General features: G+C 44.5%; 1 protein-coding gene and 1 non-coding gene across 2 annotated transcripts in view; one reads left to right on the forward strand and one right to left on the reverse strand.

The window, feature by feature from the left end:
- The first annotated feature begins 8,153 nt into the window (after nt 1-8,153).
- Nucleotides 8,154-8,228, forward strand: Trnas-gga (transfer RNA serine (anticodon GGA)). Its single transcript has one exon. It is a non-coding gene; the product is annotated as a tRNA-Ser (tRNA).
- A 2,252-nt stretch (nt 8,229-10,480) lies between these two features.
- The window catches only part of LOC126484392 (U11/U12 small nuclear ribonucleoprotein 25 kDa protein-like), a 54,170-nt gene continuing 47,808 nt past the window's right edge, over nt 10,481-16,842 (reverse strand). Inside the window, exon 2 of the mRNA XM_050107889.1 lies at nt 10,481-10,877. Coding sequence (XP_049963846.1) covers nt 10,632-10,877 — 246 coding nt within the window. The 3' untranslated portion in view covers nt 10,481-10,631. The remainder of the gene's footprint in view (nt 10,878-16,842) is intronic.

The following is a 16,842-nucleotide window of genomic DNA, read 5'->3' on the forward strand; positions in this document are numbered from 1 at the left end:
CAGCGTAAAGCTGCGCAGGAAAAACCGAACACTGGTTGGGAAGCCGAAATCGATTAGGGGTGTCGCCAACAATTTAGGCACTCCCAACACCAAATGATGGTTTTGAGCCATCAGTGTAAATAAATGTGGCATCCTTCATTTGTGTGCATAGAGCAGCAAATGCCCAACGAAAAACAAGAGAAGGGGTACCATCCTTGGGAAACTGACAAAGGTCATGGAGCAGGCAGGTCCGGGGCTGGAGCCAAGGCGGTGCTGTACCCCAAGTTGTTAAGAAAGTTTTAGGACAGTGGAAGGAAAGAGAACATAGCAGTTGACGGAAGCAGACTCCCGGTGGTAGTAGAGAGGAAGGGCGGCCCGCATACCCTAAATCCAAGGAGGCGCCGAAAAAAATGTCAACGGCCGGATTAGCAGGCATGGAAGACAGATGGCTAGCATAACGACTCAGAAGGACAGTTCGCCAATTGGACAGTGGATGTTCAGCAGTCTCAGCATAAAGGCTTTCCACAGGGCTGGTGTAAAAAGCGCCATACGCTAAACATAATCCACAGTGGTGAACAGAGTCGAGACGCCGAAGAGCAGACGGCCGAGCAGAGGAGTGAACTATGCTTCCATAGTCCAATTTCGAGTGCACTAAGGTGCGATTGAGGCAGAGAAGGACCACTCGGTCTGCTCCCCAGGAGGTACCATTCAGGACATGGAGGGTGTTGAGAGATCGCAGACAGTGAGCCGAAAGATAGGAAACGTGGGAGGACCAGCACAGTTTTCTGTCAAACATAAGACCCAAGAATTTAGTGACATCCGCGAACGGAAGGTTGACAGGGCCTAGATGTAAGGAAGGTGGAAGAAACTCTGTACGACGCCAAAAACTGACACAAACGGTCTTACTGGGAGAAAAGTAGAAGCCGGTTTCAATGCTCTAAGAGTGGAGGCGATCGAGACATCCTTGAAGACGTCATTCAAGAAGGTTGGTCCGTTGAGAGCTGTAGTAGATCGCAAAATCGTCCACAAAGAGGGAGCCCGAGACATCGTGAAGGAGACAATCCATAATTGGATTTATGGCAATGGCGAACAGTACAACGCTTAGCATGGAGCCCTGAGGTACCCCGTTTTCTTGGGAGACGGTACAGGAGAAAGTAGTGTTCACCCGCACTTTAAATGTGCGCTCTGCCAAAAATTCACGAAGGAAAAGGGGCAGCCGACCTTGAAAGCCCCAAGAGAACAGTGTGCGGAGGATGCCTGTCCTCCAACAGGTATTGTATGCTCTCTCCAGATCAAAAAATATTGCTACTGTTTGGCGTTTCCTGAGAAAATTGTCCATGATATAAGTGGAGTGAACAAGATGGTCAACGGCAGAACGATGCCTACGGAAACCGCATTGGGCAGGTGTTCAAAGACTTCGGGACTCCAGCCACGAGGCTAAATGGCAATTCACCATGTGGTCCAAAACCTTACATACACTACTCGTCAGAGAAATGTGGCGATAGCTAGAGGGGAGATGTATGTCCTTTCCAGGTTTCGAAACAGGAACGACGATAGCGTCCTGCCATATTTTGGGAAAAGTATTGTCGGTCCAAATTCGGTTATAAAGGCAAAGGAGGTAGCGCAGACTATGGTATGATAAATGCATCAACATTTGGATGTGGATACCATCCGGTCCTGGGGCGGAAGAGCGAGAAGAAGAGAGTGCGTGCTGGAGTTCCCACATGGAGAAAACAGTATTACAGCTGCCTGTGTCTGTATATGTGCAGATGGATGTGTGTGTGTGTGTGTGTGTGTGTGTGTGTGTGTGTGTGTGTGTGTGTGTGGGATGTGGGAGGGGGAGGAGGAGAGGGGGGGGGGGGGAGGCGAGCGCGTGCGAGTGTATACCTGTCCTTTTTCCCCCATAAGGTAAGTCTTTCCGCTCCCGGCATTGGAATGACTCCTTACCCTCTCCCTTAAAACCCACATCCTTTCGTCTTCCCTCTCCTTCCCTCTTTCCTGAGGAAGCAACCTTGGGTTGTGAAAGCTTGAAGTTTGTGTGTGTGTTTGTGTGGTTTTTATTGTGTATCAACATACCAGCACTTTCTCGTTTGGTAAGTTACAGCATCTTTGTTTTTTATATGTATTATAGCTTTTGCAATTTTGAGAGGAGAAAGCAAGAGGTCACACTTCCACTGCATGTTTATTCGGGAGAAAAGCTGGTGGGGAATTTGAAGAGCTCGAAATCTCAGCAAAGTGTTGACCCAATGAGTTAGAAATTGCAACGGGGTCCACTAAGGTATCATGCATGACAGTGAGCCCAGAGACCAGGGAGAAACTAGGCCCTCCAGATAACCGTCGAATCTGACTCCAAACTTCTGAGCAGGGAGTGAAGGTGTTAAATGAGCTAGTAAATAAGTCCCAGCTTGCCTTCTTGCTATAGCAGATGACACGATGGCATCGCGCACGGAACTGCTTATAGCGGATACAGTTGACCAAAGTAGGATGGTGGCGGAAAAACGCGAAGAGCACGTCGCCGCTCACGTATTGCGTCATGGCATGCCTCGTTCCACCAAGGAACAGGGGGGCGTCGGGCCAAATCGGAGATGCGAGGTATTGAACATTCCGCAGCTGTAAGAATAACTTCTGTAGTATGAGTGACCTCATCGTCGACGCTAGGAAAGTGACTGTCGTTGAATGTCGCTGGAGATGAAAAAAGTGTCCAATCGGCTTGGGCAAACTTCCAGCGTCTCAGGCGCATATATGCAGTTGTGGCTGCAATCTAAGGACACATGGGAAATGGTCACTCGAGTGTGTATCAGCAAGAGCGAACCATTCAAAGCACCGAACAGTACACCCGAAAGGTCCAAATGAGAGAAATTTGTCATGGAGGCACACAAAAAATGTAGAGTCCACAGTGTTGAGGCAAATAAGATCTGCTTGGTGGAAGATGTCTATCAATAGTGAGCCGTGCAGAAAAGGACACGGAGATCCCCAAAGCGGGTGGTGGGCATTGAAGTCCCCAACCAGCAAATAGGGGGGCGGAAGCTGACCAAGAAGATGAAGGAGATCAGCTCTTGCCATTGGTGTTGACAATGGAATGTATACAGTACGAAGAGAGAAGGTGTATCCAGAAAGGGAAAGACGGACAGCAGCAGCTTAGAAGGAACAGTTTAAGGGGATTGGGTGATAATGGACAGTATCATGGAGAAGAATCATGAGTCCTCCACGTGCTGGAGTGCCATCAACAGAGGGGAGATCAAATCGGACTGACTGAAAATGAGGGAAAACAAAGAGATCGTGGGGATCCAGCTTTGTTTCCTGAAGACAGAAGATGACCGGCTAGTAGGATCGTAAGAGGATCGACAATTCATTCCGATTGGCTCGAATGCTGCGGATATTCCAATGGATAATGGACATATGGTGGACAGAAAAGGGAAGAATGTGACCAAGGTTGCCCTCAACTCAACGACTGCTCACAGCCGGCGGCCGACAGCGTGGAACGGCATTCAGACGAAGGCAGAAGATCCTGATCCATAGGTTGTTCGGGAGCAGCTCCTGCCACCAGCGATCGGCCGGTTGATCGGCCGCCAGCAGTGTGCCTTGGTGACACAGAAGATGGCCGAGGGCGGTTACTGCCAGGTAGTGCCGTAGATGAGACACGTCGTGGCGGAGAAGGAGAGGAAACTGGGTTTCTTATTAGACTTCTTGGAAAGAGGACATTGATATGAGGGAGGAATTGATGGTTGTGAAGTCAGGGTACGTAAAAAATCTTCATGAGTAGGCTCTTTTTGGAAGTCCAGGTGTCTGATTTTGGGGCTCTTGATTTTAGCAGAACCTGATGAAGGGTGAGCCATAGAGTGAGCAGGTGACAGTGGGGAGGTTGAATGGGCGATCTTTGCACTGGTCGATCTGATGACCGTGGCACTAAAGGTGACATCACAAGTCTGCCGACGAGAGGCAAGGACAGTACTGTATTTACCTGCGTGAGGCACAGTGGGCTTTCGACTAGCAAATAACTTTCGACCAGCAAAGGTTGACACCTTTTCCTTCACTCTGATTTCCTGAATAAGCCGTTCGTCTTTAAAAATGGGGCAATCTCTAGACGAAGCAGCATGGTCACCCATACAGTTAATGCAACGAGGGGCTGGTATGATTGAACTGCTGACACTGATAGCAACGCGTAGGGTTTGGGATGTAAGGGCGAATGGAAATTATCTCATAGCCCACTTTTATGTTCGATGGAAGTTGAACTCTGTCAGATGTCAAGAAGACAGGGGTTGGAACCAAGTCCTCGTCAACCCTTTTCATGACTCGAACAGCCTGGCCAGACAAGTAGTTTTGAATTTCCTCGTCGGACAATACGTCAAGGGAGCGTATATAAACCACCCCATTAGATGAATTTAAAGTGCAGTGCGCTTCCACCTGGACAGGGAAGGTGTGTAGCAGTGAAGTACGCAGCAATTTTTGTGCCTGGAGGGCACTGACTGTTTCTAACAACAAGGTGCCATTTCATAATCAGGAACAAGACTTTACAGGACCTGCAATTGCGTCGACACCTTTCTGAATAATGAAAGGGTTGACTGTGGAGAAGTCTTGACCTTCATCCAATGGAGAAACAGCAAGAAACTGTGGCACTGATGGAAGAATTGTCCATGGCTGAGACTCATTTAACTTTCGCTTGTGAGCAGACATAGTAGGCAATGAGGAAACCATTGCGGAAGTATCCCCCATGATTACCAGCGTCTCCGATGGCACGCTCCTTCCTTGTGGGGGCCCTCTCTGAGGGCACTCCCGCCTTAGGTGATTGTTCACACCTCAGGTCACACCTCCCGAGGAACGGACGGAAGGACCAATCGGCACTTTCGGAAGGTACCAGCTCGGGTAATCATCCCTCCCTGGGCCTGGCCATTACCAGGGGGAACGTACGTGTCCTACCTGTCTGCCCAGGGCGCGGAATTACGTGTTACCCTGTCACCAGCTACACGTGGGAATGCGTGGGTCGGCCTTCAGACATGCACAGGGAGGAAAAAAGAGAAAGGGAGGAACAAATAAAAGGAAAGAAGAAAGGTCTCAAATGCCGCAGCAGAGAAGAGGGTAAAGATAAGAGGTAAGGAAAAGAGAAGGACAAAGAAAGGACAGAGACTTGGCAGCAGAGAAAGCGAAGAAAAGAGACTGTTTTACAGTTTCAAGTGTCCGTCACCGGATGTAGGTACTAAACATACTCCCAGAGGGGGAGGAAGGGAAGGGAAGGGGTGGAGGTGAGGGGCGGGGAGGGGGGGGGGGAAGATAGGGATGGGGAAGGATGTGGAAAAGGAAGGTATGCAGCCTGGAAAGGAAAGAGGGCCACACTAGCTCGGGGTCCCGTGCTCGCTACGCACGTATCCACAAAAGAGTTGTGGACCCCCTGAGGGTGGTCTGAAGTGTGGTGTCCGTGAAAGGTCCTGGCAGATTACACATGATTGAAGGGACAATGAGGCAAGAACAATATACAAAAATCCTTGGAAAGGAACTTTTCCCCCAAATAAATGATTGGTGTCCAAATAAAGATGCCATTTTTATGCATGATGGGGCACCTTGCCACAACGCCGAAAGTGTTTAAAAGTAGGTACTTGGAAGAAGAGCAACTGAAAGTGTTGTCCTGGCCAGGGAACAGCCCTGATATGAACCCAATTGAAAAATTATGGCCTATTGTGAAACAGAGGGTAAGGAAATTTACATTAACCACCAAACAAGATCTCATGGAGAAATGAGAGGAAATGTGGTACCAGGACAATATTAAAATGTCATGTGAAAAGCTATGCCAAACAGGATAAAAATGTTGATTAAGAACAAAGGCGTGCATATAAAGTATTGCATGCACAAATATAATCTGTATGTGGATGTAAATGTGTAATAAATATAAAGTTTGGGAAAAAATGTCTTTAGTCTAATAATTTGAACACATCTGTAATTAGTGAAGACTATAAAAAAAAGTAACTAGATTTAAAAAATTCATTGCCACTTACTGTATAACAAATTAATTTTAAGCCATAAAATTTCAATGATGAAATCCATACAATGTAATGTTTCATGGACTGATATAGCAATCAGTCAAGGGAAGCATATAAACAAAAGAAGCATACCTGAATCAGGACTACCTTTTCTTTTTTACTCTAACGTTACATGAACAGAATACTATAGCAACAAAGTGCATAAAGGCAAAAGATATCTATGAAACAAACCACATACTCAGCAAACTTTTTAAACTTCCTGTGGAATTCATACACTTTCAGGCATGATTTCTTGTCTGAAGCACACTAGAGGCCCTGTCCAAACCGAAGCCTATAGGAATGATTATCCCAACATTCACTTGGTCTACCTCCATGATGTAAAATAGAATTGTGACTGCATTAGTTTCAAATGTTAGTTTAAAAAATTGTCGAGGAAAAGTGTGGCATATGTGAAAAATTGAGCACTTGTTGCAATAATGTTTGTCTGACATGTGATAATATTTGAAGTGGTTAAAAGCAAAGGGTTTTAAGTGACAGGACCACAAGTCAGAAAATGAGTGTCAAAGTTTCTACCAAATTTTCGAATTCTGTGTTCATTTGTTATACTGTCTATAGTAACTATCTTGTTGTTGTTGTTGTTGTTGTCTTCAGTCCAGAGACTGGTTTCATGCTACTCTATGATGTGCAAGCTTCTTCATCTCCCAGTAACTACTGCAACTTACATCCCTATGAATCTGCTTACTCTACTCATCCCTTGGTCTCCCGCTACGATTTTTATCCCCCACGCATCCCTCCAGTACTATAATGGTGATCCGTTGATGCCTCAGAATATATCCTACCAATCGATCCCTTCTTTTAGCCAGGTTGTATCACAAACTTCTCTTGTCCCCAGTTCTACTCAGTACATCGTCATGAGTTACATGATCTACCCATCTAACATTCAGCATCTTCTGTAGCACCACATTTCAAAAGCTTCTATTCTCTTGTTGTCCAAACTGTTTATTCTCCATGTTTCACTTCCATACATGGCTATAATACATACACATACTTTCAGAAACAACTTCCTGACACTCAAATCTATACTTGATGTTAACAAACTTCTCTTCTTCACAAACGTTTTTCTTGCAATTGCCTGTCTACATTTTATGTCCACCCTACTTTGATTATCACACGTTATTTTGGTTCCCAAATAGCTAAACTCTTTTACGACTCTAAAATAAGTGTCAGTTCCTCATCTAATTCCCTGAGCATTAGCTGATTTAATTCAACAACATTCCATTATCCTTGTTTTGCTTTTGTTGATGTTCATCTTATATCCTCCTTTCAAGACCCTGTCCATTCCGTTCAGCTACTCTTCCAAGTCCGTTGCTGTCTATGACAGAATTACGTCATCAGTAAACCTTACAGCTTTTATTTCTTCTCCCTGGACTTTAATTCCTACTCAAAATTTTTCTTTCGCTTCCTTCACTGCTTGCTCAATATATAGATTGAATAACATCATCGGTAGGCTACAATCTTGTCTCATTCCCTTCTCAACCACCACTTCCCTTTTTGTACGTACAAACTGTAAATACTGTTTCGCTCTCTGTATCCTACCCTGCCACTTTCAGAATTTGAAAGTGTGTTCCTATCACCAGTGTCAAAAGCTTTCTCCAAGTCTACAAATGCTATAAACTTAGGTTTGCCTTTCCTTAAGCTATCTTCTATGACAAGTCATAGGGTCAGTATTACCTCTGTGTTCCTACATTTCTCCGGAATCCAAACTAATCTTCCCTGAGGCCACCTTCCACCAGTTTTTCCATTCTTCTGTAAAGGATTCGTGTTAGTATTTTGCAGCTGTGACTTATTAAACTGATAGTGCAGTAATTCTCACACCTGTCAGCACCTGTTTTCTTTTGAATCAGGATTATTATATTCTTTACAGAAGCTCTCCTGCGAACCTTGCAGAACTAGCACTCCTGAAAGAAAGGATATTGCGGAGACATGGCTTAGCCACAGCCTGGGGGGATGTTTCCAGAATGAGATTTTCACTCTGCAGCGGAGTGTGCGCTGATATAAAACTTCCTGGCAGATTAAAACTGTGTGCCCGACCGAGACTCGAACTCGGGACCTTTGCCTTTCGCAGGAGAGCTTCTGTAAAGTTTGGAAGGTAGGAGACGAGGTACTGGCAGAAGTAAAGCTGTGAGTACCGGGCGTGAGTCGTGCTTCGGTAGCTCAGTTGGTAGAGCACTTGCCCGGGAAAGGCAAAGGTCCCGAGTTCGAGTCTCGGTCGGGCACACAGTTTTAATCTGCCAGGAAGCTTCATTATATAATCTATCTGATACCTTCTAGTATCTCCAGGCTTCTTCCATGTATACTACCTTCCTTCATGCTTCTTGGTTCAAATGGCTCTGAGCACTATGGGACTCAACATCTTAGGTCATAAGTCCCCTAGAACTTAGAACTACTTAAACCAAACTAACCTAAGGACATCACACACACCCATACCCGAGGCAGGATTCGAACCTGCGACCGTAGCAGTCCCACGGTTCCGGACTGCAGTGCCAGAACCGCTAGACCACCGCGGCCGGCTCATGCTTCTTGAACCAAGTGTTAGCTATTATTACGTTATGCTCTGTGCAATATTCTACCAGGCAGCTTCCTCTTTCATTCCTTAATCCCACTCCATATCCACCTACTATGTTTCCTTCTCTTCCTTTTCCTACTATCAAGTTCCAGTCACCTATGACAATTAAATTTTCATCTCCCTTCGCTATCTGAATAATTTATTTTATCTCATCACACTTTTCTTCTTCATCTGCAGAGCTAGTTGGGATATAAACTTGTACTACTGTAGTAGGCATGGGCTTCATGTGTATCTTGGCCACAATAATGCGTTCACTATGCTGTTTGTAGTAGCTTACCCGCACTCCTATTTTTTTATTCATTATTAAACCTACTCCTGCATTACTCCTGTTTGATTTTGTATTTATAACCCTGTATTCACTTGACCAAAAGTCTTGTTCCTCCTGCCACCGAACTTCATTAATTCCCACTATATCTAACTTTAACTTATCCATTTCCCTTTTTAAATTTTCTAACCTACCTGCCCGATTAAGGGATCTGACATTCCATACTCTGATCCGTAGAACGCCAGTTTTCTTTCGCCTGGTAACAACATCCTCTTGGGTAGTCCCTGCCCAGAGATCTGAATGGGGAACTATTTTACCTCCAGAATATTTTAGCCAAGAGGACGCCATCGTCATTTAACCATACAGTAAAGCCGCATGCCCTCGAGAAAAATTACGGCTATAGTTTCCCCTTGCTTTCAGCTGTTCGCAGTACCAGCACAGCAAGGCCATCTTGGTTAGTGTTACAAGGCCAGATCAGTCAATCATCCAGACTGTTGCCTCTGCAACTACTGGAAAGGCTGCTGCCCCTCTTCAGGAACCACACATTTGTCTCGGCTCTCAACAGATACCCCTCCGTTATGGTTGCACCTATGGTATGACTATCTGTATCGCTGAGGCACGCGATACCAACCAATTCCTAGACAGTCTGAAATCTGTGCCCATCCCACTCCTACCACACACCTTGCTTGTTGCCACTGGTGTCACCTCTCCTTATACCAACATCCCCCATGTACATGGTCGGTCTGCTGCTGAACAATTCCTCAATCAGCACACACTTCATGTCCTTTCTGCTCACCTTAATCAACTTTATACTTACCAACTTTACCTATGAGGGGCAGACCAGGGGCACAGCCATGGGAATCAGGTGGCTCCTTCCTCTGCCAGCATTTTCATGGTTCACTTAGAGGGGAGCTTCCATGGGATCCATAAGATTTCAGCCCCTGGTCTGGTTTAGATATACTGATGACATCTTTACCATGTGGACTCATGGTGAGGCTGACCTGATAAAATTCTTGATGTCTCTAAACGCATTCTCCCAATTAAATTTCGCACAGTCCTATTCTGAATCCCATCCACTTTCACTACACATGCCATCTGGATTCCTTCCCCAGACACTACTTTCTCAGAACTCCACAGGTGGAAACTGGCATTACAAAATGCCCTTTGTCCTCACTACCCACCTGGCTTAATTTTATTTCTTCAGTCTCAGCATTTCTTCTCAGTAACCATTCCCTTCGTTACTCTTCTTTTAGTTTTCTATACCTTTTATTTCTACATCTTTTCTTTTCTGACCTGTTGTTTTTTCCCACCTTCCACCTCTGCCACATACAATGTACTTACCTCTCTATTTTTGTTAACCTTGTACAATGTCTTGCTAGTGATCACTGTCTTGCTTATTGCCCTGTCTTCCACCTTTAAGCTCTCAGATTTCCAAATCTCTTCCAGTGCAGTCCCCAGCACTAGTCTTTGTCTTCCTTCCTCTTCAGCCCTCCTGCCAGGAGGAGGAGCCACTGACTCTAAAAGCTTACAAATTTCAGTATCTTTACATGGTTTTTTTCTCCCTGCCACCTCATGGTGAGTAGATTGTTTTATCAACTCAATTACATTACATTTCTATAAAGAAGGATCAATTTATTTTCTGTCATCACATTGCATTGTACTACAATCTTTGTACGTAGCGAACACATGTAAAAAAAATGTTGTAAGATAGTACAACGTGACAAAATGTTTATACTGTGAGATCACTTATCAAAATATACATAAAAGTATTTTGCATCAGCAAATACTGTCAGTTCTTTATCCCCTTTTCCCTTAGTCGTTTGATAAAACTAACATGACATTTATTCCATATTCCCAAGTCTTCCAACAAATCACTGTCACTTTTCAGCTTCTGACCTTCAAAATACAGCCAATTATTTTTCCAAACATAGCGCCAACTGATTTTGGTGTATATCTTCTCTCGGGCAAGCTTTAATGACATGTTTCGGCGAAAAGCTCTCTTCAAATCCAAAACAGTTGAGCCTCTTTGCGGCACCTAGAGGGAAAAAAGCAACCATTGTTCTAAAACAGATATTAAGAAATATACTTTTGATAAGACTCATCTTCTACAAAATAAATAAATAAAATACCTATTAAGACTTCCATGAATAGAAAACTGATACAGAAAAATCTACTCAGAAAGAGTGACAGGAGCAGAAAATGTAGCAGTATATATTTTTTCAAATTATAAAGAGTTATGAGCTCCTTCTTCCTAGAGAAGACAGGAAAGGGTTGAAAGGAAAAAAACCCTGGCAAGGTTTAATGCTGAAGGAACAATTACCAAACAAACAAAAGACTAACTCAACAAGACACAAAAAAGGTTGTTGGTACTAGATCAGATTTAGTATCCAAGAGCTTAGAGGAGATAGAGAGGATGGTTGTCAAGTTTGACATGAGCAGGAAAGAGAGGGAGAAACTGTGTACAGAAAAAAAAGTGAGAAAAGAAAAATTATTGTACACTCAAGACAGATGGATGGTACAATTAAGGTCCAATCAGTAAAGTTCTGAGCAAGAGGTAAAGTCCATCAAATATGCGACAGAAAATGCCTCATCAGTGACAAGGTTATTAGAGATGGAGATGGGGAAGAATGGGTCCACATTCTTTTCAAAGGAACTGTCCCAGCTTTTGTGTCAGGCATTTTAAGAAAATAACTTAAAACCTTAATTGTAAAACATCCATCTGTCCTGTCAGGTGGAAATTAGAGCTCCCATCCTCCTGCATGAGTCCAGTGACCCACATCTGCAACAGTGCATGATTTTACAGGCACCAGTTCACAACTGAAGTGCTGCAGAACAAGTCTGGCAACAGTTGCAAGTATTTACTTTCCATCTATGCCCATTTATCCATATTGACTGTTGCTATACCAACCGACTGCTTCCATTTGGTGAGTAGTTTTTCTTTATCAACATTTGCCATTTGAAATAACAAAATGCATTCAGAAAGTATATCTGAATAACTCTGAGACATTGAGGCAGACATAAATCATAAAGATTACACAAAATGTTAGTTAATGATGTTACATATGCTTTCAGAAATTTGTGTCAGAAATAAAAAAGTGTGGTGATTATTTTAAGACTTTAACCACGATAATAGAAATACACCAATCAAGAAACCCCAAATCAGTAATTAAAATGTGTGTATCATCTACTGCTTACTGAAAATAGCCTTCACAATTCTGCTACGTATCATATCAGTCCAGAATTTTGTCTAACTTCAAGTCCAAAATATAGCAGCACAGAAACTGAAAAATCCTAAATAAACTTTGCTAAGAGCTTTTCATATCACTGATTTCCACATCTTCCCCGTAAATCCCAACACAATGGAGACACATTGGGGGTATGAACGAGCCAAGGTATACATTACCACACAGTAGCGGCCACCACAGATTGCTTTTGTAAAGTACACCCACAAAACTGGATGTACATCTCCGAATCCAAATACACTGATAATTTTAGGAATGGCTAAGCAGTTTTGCAGTTTTTCCTAAGCTTCTTTATCTCCCCTCCCCCCCCCCCCCCCCTCCTAATAACTGGGATTTCCAGCTTCCTGTCCGGTGTCTTCAGGCACTTTGCACCATAAAGGAATACTCCAGTGTGAATCCTAGTCAGAGACAGAGTCTACACAGACATTATTTTCACGTGTTGTGTTTATAAATTGCACAGTTTGTTCCAAATTCTTATTAATATTTATTATCAATTACAAATATCACAGCATGTAAATGCATTGGTACATGAGAGTACCAACATCTAGATCTCTGAAGAAGCTTCTACAAATGTTGGTTATTGACTTTGCATTCTATTGTAACTGCACGTACTGTAGAACTTTTTTCCCTGTAGTTGTTTTGTCCAAGAAGATTATGCCACATGAACGTGTTGCTGCCATAACCCTGCTGACCCTAATCTCTGTAAACCCACTGTAACCATATCTTCCATACTACAGTTCCCCCTTCCTGTCTCCTATCATGCCTCTCCAAATCACCTACATCGTGTGCCACTCCCCACCAGCTCTGGCACCATGCATCACATGCCTAGCCTATACACCTGCCACCCCTCCCTCACTCATTCCTGGCCAGCAAACTGGGTGAAAATATTTGTGAGTGAAATTACAACCAGTTTCAGGAGAAGAGCAAATTGCAGAATTACAATACAGATGCAAAACAATTTAAGGTAGATTTTGCCTACTAGTCAGCAGTTGGAAGGGAAGAAATGTATTCAGAGTCACGAATACAATTAGACTTCACACAATATACTGGTGATACATGAAAATACACTTCAGACCAGGACTCGAACCCGGATTTCCCGCTTCACGTGAATGGATGCCTTAACCACTTCAGCTGCCTGAGCACACCACCTGGACTAACCAAACCTCCAATACGTCACAGTGGCCCACATCCTAAACTCACACAGTTGCTGCCGTACAGGGAACTGTGCGAGTGCAGGATGTGGACACACGGTGACATGTTGCAGGTTTGTGTCCGTCCAGGAGGCATGACAAGTGGTTAAGGCTACTGCTCCCAAAGCAGGAACTCTGTGTTCAAGCCCCAGTCCGGCACAAATTTTCACGTCACCAATAAATTGTGCAACTAAAGCCTACAGGTATTTGCAATTGCTAGCTCATTTTGAACAGTGATCCATTGGTGTAGATTATTTATGAGCTCTGGAAATTGCCGAAAATAGAGAAAAATTGCTGGTGGAGGGCCTCAGGTGGAACTGAGCCTTTTGGGCTGTGCGATAGGTCCAGACAAAGCTATGGCCAAGGCATGGACCATGGAGGTGTACATAAGTGGACCCACAGGACAGATGATAGAAGTGTCGAGTTCAATAAGAAGCAACTGGACACTGACTGCAATTGGAATCCCTGTTCTGCGCCACTGTTGCAGGAAGTGGATTGTCGTCTTAGGGAAAAGAAGACGGTAGTTTGGATGGTGAGACAAACTATGAATGTGGGCGGTATAATTCGCAAGCAGTGGTTGCCGCCTGAGCTGCAATGGAGGAATGGCAGCTTCCACAAGGAGGCTATTCACTGGGCTCATTTGGAAAGTTCTAGTCGCAAGTCGAACTCCACTGCGGTGGATAGGGTCCAGCAGCTGCAATGCAGAGGATGATGCTGAACCATACAACATGCTCCCATAGTCCAGACGGGACTGCACGAGGGCTTTGTACAGCTGCAGCAGTGTAAGGCAATCAGCACCCCAGTCGGCGTGGCTCTGGCATTAAATAATATTACGATTCTGCATGCACTGATGAAGATGGGGAAGCCAAGTTAAGCAGGTGTCACGGACCAGCCCCAAATAGCGGTAAGTCTCCACTGTATTAAGTAGTTGGTCATCGAGGTAAAGTTCCAGATGGGGGCTGGACAGTATGACAACATCAGACGTGGGCGACACAAGTCTTTGCCATTGAAAACTGAAATCCATGAGTGAGGGGCCCCTGACTGTGCCTTTCGTATGACTCCCTGCAGACAACTTTCAACCACACCAATAGAAGAGAAGCAAGAGGAAATACAAAAATCGTCAGCATATAGGAGGGACCCTATTGTTAGTGTGAGACCATTAACAGCTATTAAAAACAGTGGGACACTCAGGACAGACCTCTGCGGGACCCCGCTCTCATGGATATGGGTGAACTGCGGGAAGCACTGAATTGAGCTCTGAAAGTGTGAAGCGACAAGAAGTTCCGTATAAAAATCAGGACCCCACTTGTGCAGAGTAGCGAGGATGTGGTGTCGCCAAGTGGTATCATAGGCCTTTGTGAGGTCAAAAAAGACGGCAATAAGGTGTTGTCACCAGGGAAAGGCCAATCGAATGGCAGACTGCAGGTGGACCAAGTTGTTGGCAATTGAGTGCCCTTGATGAAAACCGCCAGAAGGCTCCAAGATTCAAGGAGCCAACACAACTGCCGGCTCACCATATGTTCGAGCTGGTTCGACAGAACGTTGGTGAAGCTGATAGGACAATAACTATCCACATCTAGCAGGTTCTTTATTACCCACCACCCTACGATGCAAGTCAAGAAAACTGGTCGCAGGACCTTCTGAAGCTCTGATTTAGACCCTCTACATAGATCTATACAAGATGTCTGCAATCAGTCCTATCGGCTATGCTGCAAATGGTGAGCTGTACCTTCATCTCACAAGCAAGACTAGTAGTGTGACTCTTCAAGCTTTCCTGGCAGATGTGTTGTAAATAGTCTTCACGGGTTTTCCGCTGGATCACGTTGTGCAAATTCCACAACATTTCCTCGGAGCAACTGACCGACACTTTCAGGTGGTTCAACCTTGCTGGTGGCTAGGTACGACAGATGGTATCCGCACGTCGATGCCCTGTTTCTAGAACACGTGCGCGAAGAATGCATAACCGCGGAAATCGCGCATGCACAATGATTTGCCATATTCAAACTCCCTCTGCCAAAAATCACAGAGCGGCTCTCCCGCAAGTGCGCTGTACGCTGTGTTTGTCAACACTGCGGCCAGACTTTACTCACCAACAGCCGTACTAGGACAGTGTTACAACAAGCTTGTTATCAAAGAATCTTGATTTTCACATCGTCATTTAATAGCGCCGTTGAAATCCTGTATCACTGTTGATGAGATTATCGGCTGTATGGATATGTATTGCTTCCTTAATGACGCAATCGCAGAAAGATGATGCCGGGGATAAAACTTCTGTGTTTTCATAAATCATACGACGTCTTGTATTCAGGCAGTGTTCGACAATTGCCGAATTTTCTGGTTGACGAAGGCATGTATGATGCTGATGTTCATCGCAGCATTATTGTACTGCACGGCATGTCTGTCCTATATACGCTGCTCCACACTGGCAAGGAATACTCTACCTACGTTTCTTCAGCATCTGAATTCGCTCCATCTGAACATAAATTTTGCAATGGAAGTCTTGGTATGAAGGAAATCAGATGGAACCTTGGGACAAAGCATCTACCACAAGCCAACACATACAGATCTATATCTGCAGGCCATAAGCTGCCATAATCCTGCACAATGCGGTAGTGCATTACATATGTTAGTTCATAGAGCACATGCGGTATCTGATCCTGAGAGCCTGTCGAGTGAAATACAACATTTGAAGACAGCGTTCTGACAAAACAGTTATTCTGAGAAACAGATACGTAATGCATTCAGGCCCAGGCGAGTTTAATCTATGGAGCAGAATGAAGATACGAAGACACCCACCACTTTGGCCTTTCTGCCGTATTTTGGTGCCATGTCAAGAACCGGAAGAGTCCTCGGAACATATGGAATTAAGTGTGTGTTTCAACCATCTGCAAAACTGAAAAACCTGTTGGGCTCAGTTAAGGATGCCCTTGGCCTGAGGAAATGTGGTGTGTACAAGATTCCTTGTCAATGTGGGGCAGCGTATATAGGCAAGACATGCTGCACAGTACAAGAATGCTGTGATGAACATCAGCGTCATACACACCTTCGTCAACCGGAAAAGTCAGCAATTGTGAAACACTGCCTGAATACAGGACATCGTATGATTTATAAAAAGATACAAGTTTTATCCCCGGCATCATCTTTCTGGGATTGTGTCATTAAGGAAACTATACATATCTGTACAGCCAATAATCTCTTCAACAAGGATACGGGATTTCAACTGAACACAGCCTGGAAGCCTGCATTGGCTGCTACTAAATCACGACGCGAAAATCAAGACTCTTCGATAATAGACCCATCATAACACTGGCCTAGTACAGCTGTTGGTGAGTAACATCTGGCCACACTGTTGACAAACACAGCGTACAGCGCATGCGTGGAAGAGCCGCTCTGCAATTTTCGGCAGAGGGAGTTTGAATATTGCAAATCTTTGCACATGAGCGATTTCCGCAGCTGCACATTCTTTATGCACGTGTTCTAGAAACTGGGCATCGACATGCGGATACCGTCAGTCATACCTAGCCACCAGCAAGTCTGAACCACCTGAAGATGTCAGACAGTTGCTCCA

The sequence above is a fragment of the Schistocerca serialis genome, chromosome 6 (genome assembly GCF_023864345.2).
Source record: "Schistocerca serialis cubense isolate TAMUIC-IGC-003099 chromosome 6, iqSchSeri2.2, whole genome shotgun sequence".
NCBI lineage: Eukaryota > Metazoa > Arthropoda > Insecta > Orthoptera > Acrididae > Schistocerca > Schistocerca serialis.